Below are 21,411 nucleotides of genomic sequence, written 5' to 3' on the forward strand. Positions count from 1 at the left end.
TCCATCCATGTTTTTGCAAATGGCAAGATTTCATTTTTTCTGTGGCTGAGTATTATTTCATTACATGGACACCACATCTTCTTTATCCATTCATCTATTGATGGGATACTTGGGCTGCTTCCATAATTTGGCTATTGTGAATGATGCTGCAATAAACACAGGGGTGCAAATTAGTGTTTTTGCATTCTTTGGGCAACTACCCAGTAGTGTGATTATGGGATCGTGGGGTAGTTCTACTTTTTATTTTTTGAGGAGCTTCCACCTTGTATTCCACCCCAGTGTGCGTTTCCACCAACAGCAACGGTGCAAGAGGATGCCTTTTGCTCCACATCCTCGCCAACACTTGTTTCTTGAGTTTTTTATTTTAGCCATTCTGGCAGGTGTGAGGTGATATGTCATTGTATTTTTTTAATGATTTATTTATTTATTTGAGAAAGAAAGACCACGCTCTCAAGCAGGGGGAGGAGCAAAGTGAGAGGGAGAGAATCTCAAGCAGACTCCCTGCTGAGTGCCAAGCCCAACATGGGGCTCTATCTCATGACACTGAGATCATGACCTGAGCCTGAAATCAAGACTCCCAAGGCTTAATGGACTGAGCCACCCAGGCATCCCTCACTGTGGTTTTAATTGCACTTCCCTGATGATTAGTGATAAAGCTGTTCATAAAATGAATAAACAAAGAGCTACTTACCACCTTTAAAAAACAAAGTAACCAAGTAACAACAACTTTATGTAAAAGATTTAAAACCTGTAGACAAATTCTTTGATCCTCCTCCCATGGAGGAGGGCCACAAATGGGTGGGCATTTGTGACTACCTCAACCAAGAGAATGTGGCAAAGTAAGGTACATCACTTAAGAGGCTAGTTTGAAAAGCCATGCAGCTTCTCCTGGTGTCTCTCTTAGAGGACACCTGCCCTTGGAACCCAGCCATCATGCTGTGCAGAAGCCTAGACTGCATGAAGAGGCCGCTGGCCTCAGCCTAGCCAAACTCCAGGATCAACTTGCCAGCCAGCACTGCCATTAAGCCGTATTGAAAGGAGATCCTTGGGCCCCCAGTTGAACTGCTGCATCTGATATGGCAGAGAGCCAACCTTGCTATACCCTACCCAAATTGCCGAGTTGTGAACAAAATAAATACTTGCCATTAGTCTAAGCCACTGAGTTTTAGAGCAGTTTGGTTTGGTAGGCAGCAATGGATACCTAGAATATGTACTTTACAGATTTAAAAGGCTAAAAACAGCATTTAGCCCGCTACTCAGAGCAGATACTTCTTTCTAATAAGTGGCCATCGAACCACTGTCTGAATCTTTTGACTAATGTGGAGATCAGTTCCTCACAAAGCCATGCCTTCCACTGAGGAACCACCCCAGGAATTATGATCTGCTTTTATAATAAGACCAGTTGTGTCCTGTCCAATCTCTGGTCTGAGTTCTATCTTCACAGGTGATCATTACTGTCTAACCCCCTTTTGTCAGGACAGTGCTTCACCCTGTTAAACAGTAGAGAAATCTTTGGCACAGTCGCATTTTATAGCCAAGAACCTGAAATGCACGAATGGACTGCTTTATCCAAAGTCATGAAACAGACACCAAATAAAATGCAGTTACTTGAATCTCTGGTATAAGGCTTTTGTTCAGTTTTATTTCTATCAAATATGAGACAAATGTAATGGATACATGATGTGTTACCCATACTCAAATTCACAATTTTCATACTTATGCCATCATTGTTTAGAGGACTAATCCTCATTTCTATTATCTAGGAGAAGTAATGGTATGAATAACTGGAAACTGAAAACTACTTTTCTGTACCACTCATATTTTCCTTGTTTGCACTTAAATATTTCCTGTTTTAACTCAATAAAAGCAGTCAGCACTTTAAGAGCAGGGATAATTTTTATAATTTTGAGTCTTCCTTGGTGTTTGAGTACCTATATATTGAATAATTTGCCTAGCCATGAGAGGCAGCATACAGATAAAAAGGATAAAAGCATTTCTTTCCAAGTAATTTAAAAATGGATGGAACTAGAGTAATAGCCTCTATGCTAAATGAACTAAGTCAGAGAAAGACAAATACCAAATGATTTCCCTTATATATGGAACTTAAGAAACAAAACAGATGAACACAGGGGAAGGGAAGGAAAAATAAAATAAGGTAAAAATGGAGAGAGAGGTAAACCATAAGAGACTCTTGACAATAGTGAATGAACAGAGGGCTACTGGAGGGGAGGAGGGAGATGGGATGAGGTAATTGGGGAGTGGGCATTAAGAAGGGCCCTTAATGGAATTAAGCACAGGGTATTATATGCAACTGATGAATCACTAAATTCTACCCCAACACTAATAACACACTATATGTTATGACTTATTTTTAAAGATTTTATTTATTTATTTGACACAGAGAGAGAGCTCACAAGTAGGCAGAGAGAGAGGGGGGGAAGCAGGATCCCCGCCGAGCAGAGAGCCCGATGTGGGGCTCAATCCCAGGACCCTGAGATCATGACCTGAGCCGAAGGCAGAGGCTTAACCCACTGAGCCACCCAGGCGCCCCATAGGTTATGACATTTTAAAAAATCTTACAATCTAAAAATATTTCTCATGCCAATGTAGTAATTGTACAGTAAGCTTTTCACTTTTTCAAAGTTAGCAGCGATAGAACATAAGCTTCATACACTGTTGATTACAGTATATCAGTCGCCATGACAACACTTAGTCTCCAAACATTCTAATTGAGACAATTGCTCCTAGCTTCAGTCCCCCAAGACTGACCCAATTACAGAACTCAAAACCCAAAGCCCAGAGGGTGCCTCTTGACAAAGATACTCTGATTACACAACCTAAGGAAAAATTTAAACACCACTTTTCCAAATTACAAGGAAACTTTTCAGGCAATGGATTATGTTTTTAAGTTGAATGGTAATTGTCTGATGTAAATTTAAAACATATCTCACTTACATTCTCTGGGCTGTATTTGCATTCTGTTCCTTTTAAGGTACAACTAAAATCTTTTAGGACCAAGCAAGACTGTGCTAAACTCAGTAGAAGTATCACTGGACTAATACAGAGCATCGTACACTAGCCTAAATTGGCCTCATGAGAGATGAAGAACTAGAAAAAAAAATCTTTAAAAATCATATAAAATGAGGCACCCTAGAGTATGCTCCTAATAATTCCAAAGGAAGGGATGCCTGGGTGGCTCAGTCGGTTAAGTGTCTGCCTCTGGCTCAGGTGATGATCCCAGGGTCCCACATCGGGCTCCTTTCTCAATGGGGAGCCTGCTTCTCCCTCTGCCTGCTGTTCCCTCTGCTTGTGCTAGTGTTCTCTCTCTCTGACAAACCAAACCAAATCAAATCAAAGTAAAATAGAATACTCCTAAAGAAAAATCCCCAAAAGGAAAAGCAATGTTGGGTAATGTGGTACCTCCACTGTCTCAAAATGTAAACTAGTAATTCTCTTTCTCAAATGATCCAACAGATTTTTTTTAATTGGGTTGTTTTCAAAATATAATGTTCATTTAGTTAGAAAAATTCTGACTAGGTGAGTTGATCAACACTTTAGCTTTTATTATGCACAGTATCAGAAGCATGAACTTATTTTACATACCCAGTAATATGTCTACACCTCTACAACTACAGTACCTACTAGTATTCTCCAAAAATGTTCCCTGTAAGCTCAAAACTGTCTACAAATGAAAGTTTACTATATGCTCATACGCAAAAAGTTTAGAAGTTGGTAAAAGAAAAAAAATCACAGAATACATCCATGTAACTAAAAGGAGAAAGCGGAGCCTGGGTGGCTCAGTCAGTTGGGTGTCGGGCTCTTGATTTTGGCTCAGGTCATGATCTTAATCTGGTGGAAGAGCTCTGCATTGGCCTGTGCGCTCAGCCCAGAGTCTGCTCGTCCCTCTCCATCTCTTTATCTCAAATAAATAAATAAATAACATCTAAAAAAAAAATAAATAAAAGGAGAAAGATTAACATGAGATTCTAACTAACCTGAACATTATGTTAATAAAGGTTAACTGTAAGACCATCTTTATGAAGTAATGAGTCAAAGGGCAACTGAGACTACTCGAAATAAGAAAATAAATAAAAGCACTTTTGTTTTAGCCTATGGTTTCAAAACAAAAAGCTAAAGTAAAAATCAAATACACAAGCCTCTCTATGACAGAGAATTCAAGGTTAAAGAGTATTGTTAGAAATACTAAGGCTGAGGAAATCAATCTTTTATTTATTTATTTTTTTAAAGATTTTTTTTAAAATTTATTCACTTGACAGAGATTACAAGTAGGCAGAGAGGCAGGCAGAGAGAGAGAGAGGAGGAAGCCGGCTCCCTGCTGAGCAGAGAGCCCGATGCAGGACTCGATCCCAGGACCCCGAGATCATGACCTGAGCCGAAGGCAGCCGCTTAACCCACTGAGCCACCCAGGCGCCCGGAAATCAATCTTCTAAAAACTGTCTGCCAAGTAACTTCGAATGATAGGTGCAATCTTCTATGACAGAAAGCATAGTACTTTCCACTCCTATGCAATAAAATGATGCTATCAAGTATAGATAAGAGAATTAATATACCATGCAACCCAAGAAAGATCTGAGAAACCGGGTAGAAAGATGCAGTTCAGAATTCTGCAAAAAGCTTCCCATTGCTTAAATCTAACACTTGGAGAACTGAGTTTCCATGAATAAATCATTCTGGCGATTGAAAATCATGCAGGAAGATCTATGAAATCATAACATGAATATGAACTTCACTATAAAGTATCCATGGGTCAATATATGTTGCATCAAGCAAGGAGGTAATTGTTCATAACGTTTATTTAAACATCCTTTTGCAGTCAAATGCTCTACCACTGAGCTATACCCCCTAAACATCCTTTTATTTGGAAAAGAAAAGTAATTGCCAAACCTATCAAAGTATTTTACTAAGCACAACATGCAGAACTATGAGGAAAGAGGAAACATTATGAAATTTATGACTAAGTGTGTTTTGTGCAACACTAGGGGACGTTTCAAAGCTGTCTCATTGCTGGCTATATACAAAAGTGAAAAGGGCGTTTTCATTCATTGAAAACAATAGCAAAATATTGCTTGGTTTATGCTGGTTATTTTCACCATACAGTCCTGACATACGTGTCAAGACTGACTTTGATTTTCATTATTCCTTTTGGGTAACTGGAAGAGGAGGAAAAAGCAAAGGCATACGTTCAAGAGTCCACTTTGTTAACTGAGAAAATTCAGCAGTGGAATATACCATTAGGCACCAAAGAGATTTACCGGCTAGGGCAGACAAAAGAGAAAACAGTCACAGACGAACATGAGCCGCGAAAAAAGATGAGAATCGGTCCCACGTGTAACTCGAGGACTGGACAAAACCCCGCTGGTCGCTGCGGGTGAAATGAGCAGATTTGAGATTCGGGGCATTCACGACCTCTTTCCCTGGAGTCCATCCTGGGACCGCAGGGAAAGCCTGCAGGGCTCTGACAATGAGCTCTAAGGCCCCCTGCACCGCTTCACAATTCCCCGTGACGCCCCCTCCAGCGGGGTATTTCACCGCACCCCAAAAAGTCACTCCCCCCGACTTCAACTACTCGCGTGGGAGAGGAGAGCGCACGCAAGAGAGCTGCAGCTGCTGGGTCGGCCCCCTCAGCGCTCCCGGGCAGCAAGGGACCCTCGCCGAGCGGCTCTGGAAGGGCTGAGACCAGGGGCCACGGGACTTTGGTTACCTTCTCGCGCTGGTCCCAGCTGTACTGCTTCGGTCGCCCCTCCCCGCCCTCGGGCTGCGACTCCTTCTCAGCCTTCCGCCTGTTGGAGAAGAAGCACCCCATGGTCCCGGCCACTTCCCGCCGGCCCGCTGGTTCAGGTATCCCCTGGGAGTGTGGCGTGAACCCCGGGCGCCCGGGCCCCGCAGCTCTCCGGACACCGCCCAGCGAAACGGCCCAGCCGTCCCCAGCCCGGGTTAGCCCGCCAGGCCCAACACCCCTTCTCTTTTTTCCTCTCAGTCGCCCAGACGACCCATTGCAGCCAATGACCATTCAGCGCCCAGTGAGCCAATCAAAGCCCCGAGAGCAGTCCTGCGCGGCCTATGAGGAGAGGTCGACGTACACACACAACCAATCCACGCCCCGCTCCCGCGCCAGCCCCCAGTGGCGGGTCCTGGGGGCTCTGGCGCACGCACAGCCGACCCCGCCCCCTAGTCCGGCCCCGCCCCTCCGAGGACACCGTGGGGCTCTCTAGCTGCTCAGGTTGCCGCTTTGGCAGGCTTGTCTTTTTGCCCTTGGTTCTCAGTTACCAAGTTCTAGGCGCGGGAAGGCTCCCTAGTTGAACATTAAGCTTCAGTTTTATGATGCAAGCGGTGAGGGAACAGGAATTGCGGCTGACACAGGAAGAGGCCCTGAAATTCGTAGTTTTCCCCCCTCCCTCCCGCCACATCGTTAGAGTAGTGTCGCCCCTCCGGAAACTTCCCCCAACCACACACCCCCTTTTGCCTCCTCTTCTGCGCTTTCTTAATATTCCTACGTTTCACTCTGAAATTGCACAAGTACTTAGTAAAATAATTATTTGTGTATTCATTCCCTTTTGGAAATGTGAATTTCTTGAGGCCAAAAGGCCTTTCTTAAAAGAGCATGTATCTTTGAATTCCTTAGGCCTGGCTCAGCTCCATAGTAGACGCTCAGTAAAACGTTTGTCAGATGAATGCATGAATGAATGCGTGCTAGTGAAGGAAGTATTTATAACCTCTTTTCTATATTCCTTATCAAAGAAAGTGAATTAAGTGTGTGTGTCGTGAAGGAGGGGGGTTTTATAGTAAAGGGGTTCTTGTGAAATTTATAGCCTAGTGGAGGACATAAGCATTGCCATATAAGCATTCAGCTCTAAGCAAATGGTATAGGGTTTGTGTGAAGGTATTAAATATATATACACTAAATATTAACATTTGTTATATTTGGGCCAAGTTTACTGCAATACACATGTATTGCTTATGTGATAGAAAAGGGTGCCTCGGTGGCTCGGTCGGTTAAGTGTGGGACTCTTGATACTGGTTCAGGGCATGATCTCAGGTGGTGAGAAGGAGCTCTCAGCTGCCCCAGGCTGTTCTGGGGTGTAGCTTGCTTAAGATTATCTCTCACTCTCCCTCTGCCCCAACCCCCGCTAAAAAAATAAAAAAAGGCAAGTTGTTGCTTCGACTGTCTGAGTATTTTGACATCTTGGTAGGACACCAAATGTGGATCAGGTCAGGTTCAAATTTGGTTATCTTTTTACTTTCCCACACTTATTCACACTAGTGTATATCCTAAATGAGTCTCTGACTTAACTTGAGCATTAAGAATGTTCCCCTTTTCACTTCCTGCTTCTTATTACACAATCAGGAAGAAAAGTGCATGTGCACAAGTATTAGAGATTACTGCAAATTTGAGTTCTAGATCTTAGGCAATAGGGCCTTTACCCTGTACATACTTTTTCTTCTTCCAATTGAAATGAAAGGTGTATGTGTGGGTGTTTTGGATAAGACACCTAGATATTTTATAGTCATAGAATGTTAAAATTGTGACCATTATGTCGTTGCAGTGGGGGAAACAGGTCTATGGAGATAAAGGGACTAATCTGTGGTCACAATGAGAATGATTGACCAGGTTCTAGAAAAACCCAGGGCCTGAGTTGTCCAGTGCTCCCTCCTACCCTGAATGCATTCCTTTCTGATTCATCTGAATTAAAAAAGTAAAGAAGTATCTGTTTAGGCTTTCTGATGCCTATGGGAGTTCTGTCCCCCAGTGATGCTCTTCCTCTTAATGAACAAACAACAAAACCAATTTTACAGAAACAACCCTGAAAATTCTCCTAGTTTTGAAGTATTCATTAATGAGAAAATCAAACCTAAAACAAAAATCTATATCTGACAATGATCTTTTCAGGGACCCTAAGCAAAAGGGAAGATAAAGTCCCCATTCTGTTAAACACCATCCCACCAGCACCCCTGCCCAAAAATAAAATAAAGAATCAAATTAAATTAAAATTTTAAAACGGGGGACTAGAAAGCCAAGGAACAGAGCTAATAATAGAGCTCTGTCATGCTCTCTTTTTTTTCCTCTTTCTTACTCTTCTTTTTCTGCTCCTTTTTTTCTCCCTCCTCCCCACCATAGATTCTCATCACCACTTTTCTATGCAAACCAACTCCCTTTACGTACTCATCAGCATACACCATATATGTGGCTGAGAACGGCTATCCCACCCTGATTCCTCATGGCCTTTCTGTCCAAGTGTATGCTACAATCTCTTTATATCTTAGTTCAGATCCTCTAGGAAGATAACCATATAAGTTGCTGGCCAGTCAATACTAGAATGGTTCTCCGTCGGTCAAGTGTACACCCTTGGTCTAACTGCTGCAGCTGCAGGGATGAACTTCTCATCACAAACATGGGTGGGGAGCAGATCCTACGAAGGGGACATGTGCTGGCACCTCTTAACTCCGAAGAGTCCAGACAGAAATTGGTTGATCCTTTGGCCTATCCCCCTTCTGTTACTTACTCCCTTGTGACTTCTTTTCTGTGGAATGCTGCCCTTCATATTCAGCTTAATAGATATACTCAGCTACATTAAAAAGTGGGATTGTGGGTTTACACCTGGCCACAGGTTCCTGAGAGAGTCTGGGTTCCCATGTGTCTTGACCACAGAAGTGGCACAGTTACTTCTCAGAAGACAGACTTGAAGACGTCTGTCTATGCCGCATGAACAAGTCAACTACCCCAACAACAGCAGCTGGAAGAGTCCCTGTTCTTGAGTTGACCTGACACATACTTGCTCACTCTGCACTCAATGAAGATCACTTGACAAGTGAAGGAGAAGGGACAGGAAGGAGTGTCCCCATCACTTATCGCTGCTCAACAAATTGCCTGAAACTTAAACTGAAACAAAACAATTACTTGCTTTGCTTACAAATCTGAAATTAAGGCGGGGTTCCACAGGGTGCAATTGAACTCTGTTCTATGCTACATGCAGAGCCTCAGTAGGGAAGATTCAAATAGCTGGGGGACTGGCCAGAAATCACTCTACATGAAATCTCAGGGCCTCTCCGTGTGCTCTCTCCAGCAAGGTGGCCTCCGGATGTTTGGGCTTCCTCTATCGTACTGAGAGCTCCAAGAGTGAGTGTTCCAAGAGACCAAGACATAAGTTGCTAGGCCTCTTAAGATGTGGTCTCAGACGTCATGCAGTATGGCTTCCCCTGAATTCTATTGGTCACACGGGGATGGCCTTAACTCATGAAGGGAGGCGACTGAACAAGGGAATGAATACTGAAAGGAACAGATCTTTGGGGTGTCATCTCAGAGGCTGGCCACCACAGCGGGAGTGAACTACATCATTAATACTACATAATGTACCAAAGAAGATGATTGGAAGGTTAAAAAAATTGCAGGGGCAAATGACTTTCTTTATTTTCATTGATTTTTTTGAGCCAGCATTCTTCTCATACTTTAGCTTTTAGGCACTTCTTACCAAATTTCTTTTACTACCTTATTGACTCATTCTACTTCTAAAAGCATCACAAATTGTGTGTAATCAGGTTATAAAGACTTTTTTCCCACCGCTCTTAGCATGGGATATCTTATTCACTGTTGTTGGTAAAATTCTTAATGTAAGCCAAGTAAAAAATATTCAAACGTTAATACAGGAGAGGAATAACAGGAGAAACAGACTTCTAACTCAGATTGGGGGGGAAAGGGGGAAGAGTCTAGAAAGACTTCTCAGAAGTCAATGGATTTAGCAGCATACAATAAAAATAATTCCAGTAACTTTTTACAGCAAAGCAGTGCCAATGGAACTATTTTTTTAAAAAATAGCTTCTGGACTAAAACATTTTTTCTAGTGGAATTTCCATCTTCTAAATACCCATTTCAATACTTTTTAGGAAAGGGACAAACTATGATAAAACTAAGAGCTAATCAGAGTGTGTTAGTTAATGAAATTTATTTTTATTCTTGGGATTTTATTAACAAAAGAAAGCTGCTTGCTCTTTCGCCCAAGCTAAATGAGATATAGTATTTTCTACTTTCCTCTACACATGGAAACAACAAGTAAGTCTTAATCTGACATCTAGAAGATCCCAGCCCACATAATTGCTACTCATCCACATTTGTATGGTATAAAAATAATTCCAAAGTAGTGAAAAAGAAAGATTTGGGCGACATAACTGATGCCACATGGCAAAAGTTTAAGTAAAAGGATATGTAATAACATTTCCTAAATCTTACACAAGAAAATGGTTATTATCCCATATATGGTCAATAGCTAGGTAGGCCTGACACTTCCTGCAACTTCTAAGTATGGATTTCTTTCCTCCTTCACCACCTCCTCCTCCTCCTCTGCCTCCTCCTCTCCCAGTTCCTGACAAAAGTAGAGAAAAGTCAGTGTTCATTGTAGACAAAAATCTTCCCTAAGAGCTGCTCTGCTGCTTTACTATGATGCCCACTTCCTCACCTCCCTTCTGCAACCCCCCAGCTGCATAGTACATTCTAAGACCAGGATAAGAAAGTGACCCAGGGGGGCACCTGGGTGGCTCAGTGGGTTGAGCCTCTGCCTTTGGCTCTGGTCGCAATCTCAGGGACTGGGGATTGAGCCCCGCATTGGGTTCTCTGCTTGGCGGGGAGCCTGCTTTCCCCCGCCCCCGCCTGCCTCTTTACCTACTTGTGATCTCTCTCTCTCTCTCTCTGTCAAATAAATAAATATAGTATTTCAAAAAAAAAAAAAAGAAAGAAAGAAAGAAAGGGGAAAAAAGTGACCCAGGGAGGAAGCGTTCTCTTCTGCATTTCTTTCACGTGTTCCCTAATTCTCATGGTGTCAAGGATGGCATCGAATAAACAGCAATTCACTCTAAAACAGGGAGAAACCCAAGTTTCGTAGGGTTTGAAGTTTGTACAATTTGGGTTGAGTCCTTTTTTAAATTGAGATATAATTGGCATACAGCTTTATGTTAGTTTCAGAGGTATAAGGTAGCGATTCGATATTTGTATACATTGTGAAATGATCACCGCCATAAATCTAGTTAACATCTTGCCGTATTTACTGTAGAATTTTTTATTCTGATGATGGGGACTTTTAAGATGTACTCTCTTAGCAACTTTCAAATATGTAATACAGTATTGTATACATAGTCTACATGTATGACTATAGTCACCATGCTGTATGTTACAGCTCCAGAACTTTTTCAGTTTATAACTGGTAGTTTATACCTTTTGACCACCTTCACCCATTTTGCACATCCCTTTACCCCCCTCAACTCTGGCAACCATCAGTCTAGTTTTTTGCATATGAGCTTGATTTTTGGTTTTTGTTTGTTTGTTTAGATTCTACATATGAGATCCTGTGATATCATGTGATATTTGTCTTTCTCTGACTTATTTCACTTTGCATAATGATTTTAAGTTCCATCCATGTTGTCACAAATGTCAAGATTTCATTCTTTTTTATGCCTGACTAATATTCTTCTCTGTGTGTATATTCGTGTGTGTGTGTGTATACACATCTTCTTCATCCATTCATCCATTGATGAACACTTAGGTTACTTCCTTATCTTGGCTATTGTAAATAATGTAGCAATGAACGAGAGGGTGCATATACCTTTTCAAGTTACTGTTTTCATTTTCTTCAGATAAAATACCCCAACGTATGATTGCTAGATCACATGGTAGTTCTATTTTTAATTTTTTGAGTAACCTGCATTCTGTTTTCCATCCTGGCAACACCAATTTACACTGGGTTGGGTCCTTTTAAGAAAGATAATACAAAATTATGAATAGCAAATTTCTAGGAACCCTACGTACAAGACTTATACAAATGAAGGGCTCTACCGTTTATGTTTCATTAGTTATACTATAAGCTGCCCGTCCAAGGATATTAGGGATATTATTAATTTTGGTGAGTCTGGATCTAAGTTTGCACATACTACATCTCTTTCATGTACTAGTAGGCTTCAGAATGTATATATGACAGCCCATTATACAAGGATTAAGAAGACCATATTTTCCTGGCAGTTGTAGATCTGCCACAACTTATGAAAACCTCCAGTGGGAACAGAGAAGTCAGCCAGGTCAGGCTGACGAAAGCCAATCAAAAAGCAGCCACTAGAGTCAGATATGCAAAGAACAAAACTCCCAATGCAAACTATACCAACCTGTTAACAATCCTTGGAGACTTTCAGACAACCAGAGGTACCAGTTTGGTCCAAGTCTTTAAAAACTTTCCAACGAGAAAGAAAAGTTAGGAACTTGACATTTACATGTGGACCCAGTGTTTCAATTCTAAGTTGGGCTTGACTTCAATTTTTTCTTTTTTCAAACTGTTCATAAGACTGATGCTTACTTACACTTCCTGTTGAGACACTGTAAGCTCTTATCGAACCTGCCACATTGTTCTTTCTTGGGAGCCCAAATAAATTCAGTTCCTACATCCCTTGCCCAGCTTTTCATTTTAACAATGGTAACATTCAATTTTATAGTCGCTTACCCCATTTTCTCCTTGTTGATAAGAAACCCTTCCTTGAAAAGTATCCTACCAGAGGCGCCTGGCTGGCTCAATCAGTTAAGCATCTGCCTTGGGCTCAGATCATGATCTCAGGGTCCTGGGACTGAGCTGGTCAGACTGCCTGCTCAGCGGGGAGTCTGCTTTACCCTTGCCCCCACCACTTGTGTTCTCTCTCCTTCTCAAATAAATAGATAAAATGTTTTTTTAAAAAAAAAAGGAAAATGGGCACCTGGGTGGCTCAGTGGGTTAAGCCTCTGTCTTTGATTCAGGTCGTGACCTCGGGGTCCTGAGATCGGGCCCCGCATTGGGCTCCCTGCTCAGTGGGGAGCCTGCTTCCCCCCCTCTCTCTGCCTGCCTCTCTTCCTACTTGTAATATATCTCTCTGTGTGTCAAATAAATAAATAAATAAATACATCTTTAAAAAAACAAAGAAAAAGGTACTACCAAAGTGTAATTTTCACAATATTAAAAACACAATTCCTATACCAATTGACAGTGACCCAGTGTCCAATATTTATCTAATTCATTAACGAGGAAGCCCAAAGGTCAACAAGTTGGTTCAAAGAGGATATGAGAAGTAGGGCTTTGTAGAGTTTCATGAAGAAAAAGGACTATTGAAATAACATTTCCAGCATGGATACAAACATGGTTCACATCCTAAATGGAAAAAGACACAGGAGATGTGGGATCTTTCCTACCAGGCAGAAAAGAAAATCATCACACTTTACTAGTTTTCTACAAGCTGACTTCTAACTTTACAGACTCATCCAATATCTGAGGACTAATCAGCAGTTTCCTGGATGCCAAGCAAGTTACGTTCCCTCAGAGAGTCAGCTGAACCTTAGCCAAGCTTATAGGAGAGAGCTTCCAGAATAGCACTTAAACGCCATGAAACCATCTTGCTTCTTTCCAGATTTTATCTCATTTTTCTTAACATTATCCCAGAGCGGTGTGATTGTTGACTACTGGTTTCCAGTAGTCAACAGTGAAATCACAAGATTCACAGTTTGGCGTTGGTATGGCCCTCAAGAATTCTGGTCTTGAATTCGAAGCCTTGTCGGTTGTCTTCTTTGGGTTTTAGGCTTCCAAAAGAACCTTTCTTCATGATTCATCTTTTTAACCTCTTGGTCCAAGAGTAGACTTCTATATTAGCCAAAGTGAGCAACTGGTGATGGAATGAGCGGGAACATCTTAGGTTGGAAAAATCTTGGGCTGGATGTATGGGTTGAATTGCTTTCCTTCCAAAGTCACATGTTGAAGTCCTAACCTCCAGTCCCTCAGGATGAGACCTTATCTGGAGGTAGAGTTTTTATGGAGGTAATTGAATTAAAGTCAATGGCTTCGGGCCTCCAGAACTGTGTGACCAGGCATTTCTGTCGTTTAAACACCATGCCCCAACCCCCAGGCTGTGGTCATTTGTCCTGGCAGCCCGAGGCTGACTGTAGGAGTTTCCCTTCTGCAATCATGTGGAATGAGGATCTGATCTTGTTCAGACTTGTGATCAGAACGTGACTTCTCCTGGTGGGAGAGGTTTAGTATACAGCTATCAACAGGAGTCACGGGATGGCGCTTTCAACTTCTGAAGACCCGTTTCACTCCATTTATAAGGAAAAATGTTCCAGTTGGCACATTAGCCATGCTATCCTCCATCAAGATAAGTCCTAACATTCTCAGTGCACACTAAGTCCCCAGGAACCTCCCTGAGAATACTAGAGGCCTTTGTGAGGCCAGCGGATATGATGCGCTACTCTTGGTTCTGGCTGCACGCACCTGTTCTCTGGGCCATCTCAAGACACAAAGACATAGAAAGATCTGAGGAGGGTCTAGTGTTAAGCAGGTTCAACAGGTGCTGATCAGCAACAATTAGGGCAGCTCTGGCAACAGAATACTTGCTGGAGGTGCAGAATGTTCCTTGATCTTCTTGTACGTAGTGAAGACACTGGCTTGTTTAAAGCTAGTGATGTTCCTGTTCTCTCTCTCTCTGTCTCAAATAAATACATAGAATCTTTTTTTAAAAAAGGTCTCTTTCCTTTGATTGAATAACTTTATTTATAGGAATCTGATGTGAGGAAATGGCCAGAAATGGGGATAAAGCTTTATGAACAAAAATTTTTATTGTGATATTTTCAGCAATAATTAAAAATAGATACACAAAACATTCATTAATTTGTGATTATTGGGAAATCAGGACATAGCCACCTAATGTAAGCATTTATATGTTTATTTATTATTATTATTACATAGGCTCCATGTCCATTGTGGAGTCCAGTGGGACTTGAACTCACGACTCTGAGACCAAGACCCCAGCTGAGACAAGAGTTGCAAGCTTAACCGACTGAGCCAACCAGGTGCCTCCGATGTAAACATTTAAAATTAGGTTAACAAAATTTTTAAACTATGTGTGAGAAAATACTCACATATGATGTAGTGAAAAATAGAACACAGGTTGCATATTGATAAAAAACAATGGAAAATTCATATAGGCACAGAAAAATGTGCAAGGAACTATGTTAAAATATTAATTGGGTGGTGGGAATGTAGTGATTATCTTTTTATTACTTGTATTTTCCAAAGAAAAATAGGCTATGTATTATAGGTATAACCTGCTTCAACAAATTATGTTAAAAAACTTCTCAGTTATTCTCTTTCCTCTGTCCTTATAAGCAGATACACCAGTATCTTCCCCCATAGGGAGTCCTCACTCCAGCTCCTACACTTCCAAGAATCCTGAGCCTTACTCAGAGCAAAGGGCATTACTCCTGGGTAAAAAAAAACCTACATAGAAATCATAACAATTTTGAAACCAGATATAGAAATAATAAGTATTACTTATTAAACCCTGAGTGTGCCAAACACAATTCCAAGTTATTAAATAATTGATGCTTCCTAATGGCTCTATGAGGAGGGACTCTTATTATCCTTGTCTTGCAGATGAGAAATTGAAGCACAGAGAATAACTTGGCCAAGGTTCCATAGTAAGTATCTCAGCTGAGCTTTAAACCCTGACAGGACAGCTTTGAGCTTGCTCTAAACCACTATATAGGATGCATCCAGCAAGAACTGAAAAATGGGATCCATTCCCTGCTGCTCTTGCTTCCCCAAACCCCCTCCTCACCCCAGAATGGCTTTTGAAGTCTGGTTCTGCCTAAGCAAAGATGCTCATTTTTGGATGGGTCCCTTACAGGCCTTGGTGATGTCCTATCCACAGGCTCAAAAGTTGTGACTCCATAGTTCATCTTCACATCTGGGCAAATCTCCCCAGCAGAACACCACACCAGGGAGCTTCAACCTTGCCTACCTTTCTTTACCCTATAGTTCTGGGCTTGGGTTTTGTGCCAATTTCCCTTTCTTCCCAGTAAGTTCTTTCCTGGGATCATTGGTGTCCTCTCCCACAAGTTATTCGTGTGTGTGTGTGTGTGTGTGTGTGTGTGTGAAATAATTTATTCTATGCAATTTCCCAAATGCCCCCTCTCCATTAGGTACACATTATCTGAAGCAAAGAGCCCATATACTTCATATCAGCCTTGTTGGTTACTGCACCCGCAGCACTTACTGGGTCATAATAGAATTCGAGGGTACATTTATTGTGTTAATTTTCTTTCATTAAGCAGCTGGCTGACCTATTATGTGATTGGTAGCCTAGGGTTCTGACTACCAGAATGTGTTGCAATTGATCTAGAAATAATTGAAGATACTTCTTCAATATTAACTAGAATTCACACACACACACACACCCCAAAATACAAAAAACTTTACCTATGAGAGCATTATCATGTTGGTGTGAATGCAAGTTGGTACAGCCGTTTTGGAAAACAATATGGAGGTTCCTCAAAAAGTTAAGAATGGAGCTACCCTATGACCTGGCAATTGCACTACTGGGTATTTGCCCCAAAGATACAAATTTAGTGAAAGGAAGGGCCATATGCATCCCAATGTTCATAGCAGCGATGTTCACAATAGCTAAACTGTGGAAGGAGCTGAGATGCCCTTCAACAGATGAATGGATAAAGAAGATGTGGTCCATATATGTAATGGAATATTGCTCAACCATCAGAAAGGATGAATACCCAGCCTTTGCATCAACATGGTTGGGACTGGAGGGGATTATGCTAAGTGAAATAAGCCAAACAGAGAAAGACAATTATCATATGGTTTCACTTATTTGTGGAACATAAGGAGGACATAAGGAGAAGGAGGCGGGAAATGAATGGGGGGATATCAGAGGGGGAGATGAACCATGAGAGGCCATGGACTCCAGGAAACAAATCGCGGGTTTCAGAGGGGAAGGGGTGGGGGAATGGATTAGCCCACAAGTTATTCTTATTTGGAATCACCCAGGGCCTGAGTGACAAGCTTCTATAACCATTGATCTCAGGGAGCCAAAGCTGAATTTGATCCACACACCAAGGAGTATTAAGAGGGTTCTAACTTTGACAAGTCACAAAAAGTTCCCTCACACCCTTGCCTCAGTGGAAGGGGCAGCTTCTATGACTTTCCCCAACATTGACATAATGTTGGGAGGTTGCTGGTCTCAAGTCAAGGTTCGTAGGAGGAGGTTTCTGATACACTTCTACATCAAATGAACACTGCTGCTAGGTGTTACAGCCTGAATTATGTCCTCCTAAACTTCATATGTTGAAGTCCTAACCCCCAGTACCTCAGAATGTGACTGTATTTGGAGACAGGGCCTTTAGAGAGGTAACGAAGTAAAATGAGGTCATATAAGTAGGCCCTAAATCTGATAGGACTGGTGTCCACATAAGAAGGGGAGATTAGGACATAGACAACCTTCTGCATAGAGGAAAGACCATATGAGGGCAAAATGAGAAGGTGCCCATCTACAAACCTGGGAGAGAGACCTCAGAAGAAACCCAACACCTCCGTCTTGGACCTTCAGCCTGCAGAACTGTGAGAAAAGAAGTGTCTGTTGTTTAATCCACCCAGTCTGTGGTATTTTGTTATGGCAGCTAGAGCAGACTGATGCCCAAGGGAGAAGAATGGATGGTGATACCAGCAGATGGCATGCAATCCTGAGGGGCATTGTGGGTAGAAGTAGGGAGAAGGCACTAAACCTGGACAGCCAATGACCATGTTGCCTCAGAAGCTTCCTTTCCTCTAGCTTCCTGCATTCTTGTCCTGGCTCTCTGAAGTGGAAGGAGGAAGGAGGCAAAGGGAGGTCTGTGACAACTAATGGCCTCAACTTGAGATCCGCCTGAGATAGCTTTTCTCTCACAGTTGTCTTACAAGGTGTGTGTGTGTCTGTGTGTGTCTCTGTATTTGTGTCTCTGTGTGTGTATATTTGCCAATGGTACTGCCTCCCCTTGACCTCTGCCTTTCCAAGCTTACAGAATCCTTGGTTTCTGGTTTACATTGTCCAGTTATTTCTATTTCATGCTACTGCAGCCTTCACTATGAGACATAAAGTAGAGAGTTTTGTCCTACTCGGTTTTCTACACTGAGGTCTGAAAATGACATGGGACTTTTGAATCTTGGGTGGATTGATTCTGAACAGCAACAAAAGGCAGAATATGTTAATATGTACAGTGGCAAGACCTAGAAGACTTGGGTTCATCGCTGATTAATAGCCACACCCGTCCCAACCTCCCCAAGGGAAAACAAGCCAAGTCAGCATATCCCAGTCCAGAGCTAGCTGTTGTGTGAATCAGTATTCTGTGCATAAACTTGTCTCTGCTGGCCTCCAGGCAGTTGGCATGGCAGCTATGACAGTCGCCAGAGTTCTCTCGTGGGGTATCCAGGAAACTCTCATAAAATCCTGGAAAGAAGTGCATTTTCTCCCTTGGTGGCACTGTTGGGGTGTTGTCACCCTCAGGGGGCAGTAAAAGGGAAGAACTGAGTCCAGTAAATACAATCACTTCCAGCCAAAATAATCGAATCTTCATTTTCATCCCATATTTCTCTTTGTTGGCTCAAGCTTGAGGGGATACAATCTGACTTGCACTTCCTTTTCTTACTCCTGGGAAGTGTACCAAGAGGCTATGCTTTTTCTCTGCTCTTCTGGTGCTTAGCAGGATTGGAAAATAAGCAGAAGAATTTATTTATTTATTTATGGGCAGGCAGGGAGGGAAAGATCACAAGCAGGGGGAGCAGCAGAGGGAGAGGGGGAAAGCAGGCTCCCCGCTGAGCAGGGAGCCCGATGATGACGACACGGTGCTCGATTCCAGAACCCTGGATCGTGACCGGAGCCAAAGGCAGACATTTAACAGACTGAGCCACCCAGGCGCCCCCCAAGACCACTAGTTTAAATACTCCAGTTCTAATAACAAGAGAATTTCCTTCATGCATTGTTTGGGAACACGGGAAAAGCTCCTCCCAAACACAGTCTTAAAGCATGAGCCTCAAGTTTCTATCGGGGCTTAGGGTAGAAGGAATCTCAGATAGTAGGAGGTACAGCAGGAGCTTGTGGCCCTTCATCCTAGTACTCTGCTCTTATTATGCTGAAGCTACTTTCATATGTCTGCTTATCTCTTTTTTTAAATTAACACACAATGTATTATTTGCTTTAGGGGTACAGGTCTGTGAATCCTCAGTCTTATACAATTCACAGCACTCCCTATAGCAAATACCTTCCCCAATGTCCATCACCCAGCCACTCCATCCCTCCTACCCCCCTCCCCTCCAGCAACCCTCAGTTTGTTTCCTGAGATTGAGAGTCTCTTATGGTTTGTCTCCCTCCCCAGTCTCATCTTGTTTCATTTTTTCCCTCCCTGCCCCCCACGACCCCCACTCTGCCTCTCAAATTCCTCATGTCAGAGAGATAATATGATAATTGTCTTTCTCTGATAGACTTATTTTGCTTAGCATAAACCCTCTAGTTCCATCATGTCATTGCAAATGACAAGATTTTGGTTTTTGATGGCTGCATAGTATTCCATTATATATATATATACTACATCATCTTTATCCATTCATCTGTTGATGGATATCTTGGTTCTATCCATAGTTTGGCTATTGTAGACATTGCTGCTGCAAACATTTGGGTTCACATGCCCCTTTGGATCGCTACATTTGTATCTTTAGGGTAAATACCCAGAAGTGCAATTGCTGAGTCATAGGGTAGCTCTATTTTCAACTTTTTGAGGAACCTTCATGCTGTTTTCCAGAGTGGTTGCACCAGCTTGCATTCCCACCAACAATGTAGGAGGGTTCCCTTTTCTCCACATCCTCGCCAACATCTGTCATTTCCTGACTTGTTAATTTTAGCCATTCTGACTGGTGTGAGGTGATATTTCACTGTGGTTTTGATCTGTATTTCCCTGATGCCAAGTGATGTCGAACACTTTCTCATGTGTCTGTTGGCCATTTGGATGTCTTCTTTGGAGAAATGTCTGTTTATGTCTTCTGTCCATTCCTTGATTGGATTATTTGTTCTTTGGGTGTTGAGTTTGAGAAGTTCTTTATAGATTTTGGATATTAGCCTTTCATCTGATGTATCACTTGCAAATATCTTCTCCCATTCTGCCAGTTGTCTTTTGGTTTTGTTGACTGTTTCCTTTGCTGTGCAAAAGCTTTTTATCTTGATAAAGTCCCAATAGTTCATTTTTGCCCTTGCTTCCCTTGCCTTTGGCAATGTTTCTAGGAAGAAATTGCTGTGGCTGAGGTCGAGGAGGTTGCTGCCTGTGTTCTTCTCAGGGATTTTGAGGGATTCCTGTCTCACATTGAGGTCTTTCATCCATTTAGAGTCTATTTTTGTGTGTGGTGTAAGGAAATGGTCCAGTTACATTTTTCTGCATGTGGCTGTCCAATTTTCCCAACACCATTTGTTGAAGAGACTGTCTTTTTTCCATTGGACATTCTTTCCTGCTTTGTCCAAGATGAGTTGACCATAGAGCTGAGGGTCCATTTATGGGCTCTCTATTCTGTTTCATTGATCTATGTGTCTGTTTTTGTGCCAGTACCATATTGGTTTGATGATGACAGCTTTGTAATAGAGCTTGAAGTCTGGAATTCTGATGCCACCAACTTTGGTTTTCTTTTTCAACATTCCTCTGGCTTACTCGGGGTCTTTTCTGGTTCCATATAAACTTTAGGATTATTTATTCCATTCCTTTGAAAAAAGTTGATAGTATTTTGATAGTGATTGCATTAAATGTATAGGTTGCTCTAGGTAGCATAGACATTTTCACAATATTTGTTCTTCCAATCCATGAGCATGGAACATTTTTCCATTTCTTTGTGTCTTCCACAATTTCTTTCATGAGTACTTCATAGCTTTCTGAGTAAAGATTCTTTGCCTCTTTGGTTAGTTTTCTTAGTAAAGATTCTTTGCCTCTTTGCCTCTATGGTTAAGATACCTTAACCATAAGTTATCTTATGGTTTTGAGTGCAATTGTAAATGGGATCAACTCCTTAATTTCTCTTTCTCTTGTCTTGCTGTTGGTGTATAGAAATGCAACTGATTTCTGTGCATTGATTTCATATCCTGACACTTCACTAAATTCCTGTATGAGTTTTAGCCATTTTGGAGTAGAGTCTTTTGGATTTTCCACATAAAGCATCATATCACCTGCAAAGAGTGAGAGTTTGACTTCTTCTTTGCTGATTCAGATGCCTTTTGTTTCTTTTAGTTGTCTGATTGCTGAGGCTAGGACTTCTAGTATATGTTGAATAGCAGTGGTGATAGTGGACAGCCCTGCCATGTTCCTGACCTTAGGGGAAAAGCTCTCAGGTTTTCCTCATTGAAGATGATATTCGTTGTGGGTTTTTCATAGATGGCTTTGAAGATATTGAGGTATGTATCCTCTATCCCTACAATGTGAAGAGTTTTGGTCAAGAAAGGATGCTGTACTTTGTCAAATGCTTTTTCAGCATCTATTGAGAGTATTGTATGGTTCTTGTTCTTTCTTTTATTAATGTATTGTATCACACTGATTGATTTGCA

At 41.9% G+C, this 21,411-nt stretch overlaps 1 protein-coding gene across 2 annotated transcripts in view; it reads right to left on the reverse strand.

Annotated features, from left to right (window-relative positions):
- The window catches only part of RP2 (RP2 activator of ARL3 GTPase), a 52,314-nt gene extending 46,346 nt beyond the window's left edge, over positions 1-5,968 (reverse strand). For both annotated transcript variants that reach the window (XM_044235237.1, XM_044235236.1), the window contains exon 1: positions 5,723-5,968. In XM_044235237.1, the coding sequence (XP_044091172.1) occupies positions 5,723-5,824 (102 nt within the window). In that variant the 5' untranslated portion in view covers positions 5,825-5,968. The remainder of the gene's footprint in view (positions 1-5,722) is intronic.
- Between the last annotated feature and the right edge of the window lie 15,443 nt (positions 5,969-21,411).

Source organism: Neovison vison, chromosome X, assembly GCF_020171115.1.
Source record: "Neovison vison isolate M4711 chromosome X, ASM_NN_V1, whole genome shotgun sequence".
Taxonomy (NCBI): Eukaryota; Metazoa; Chordata; class Mammalia; order Carnivora; family Mustelidae; genus Neogale; species Neogale vison.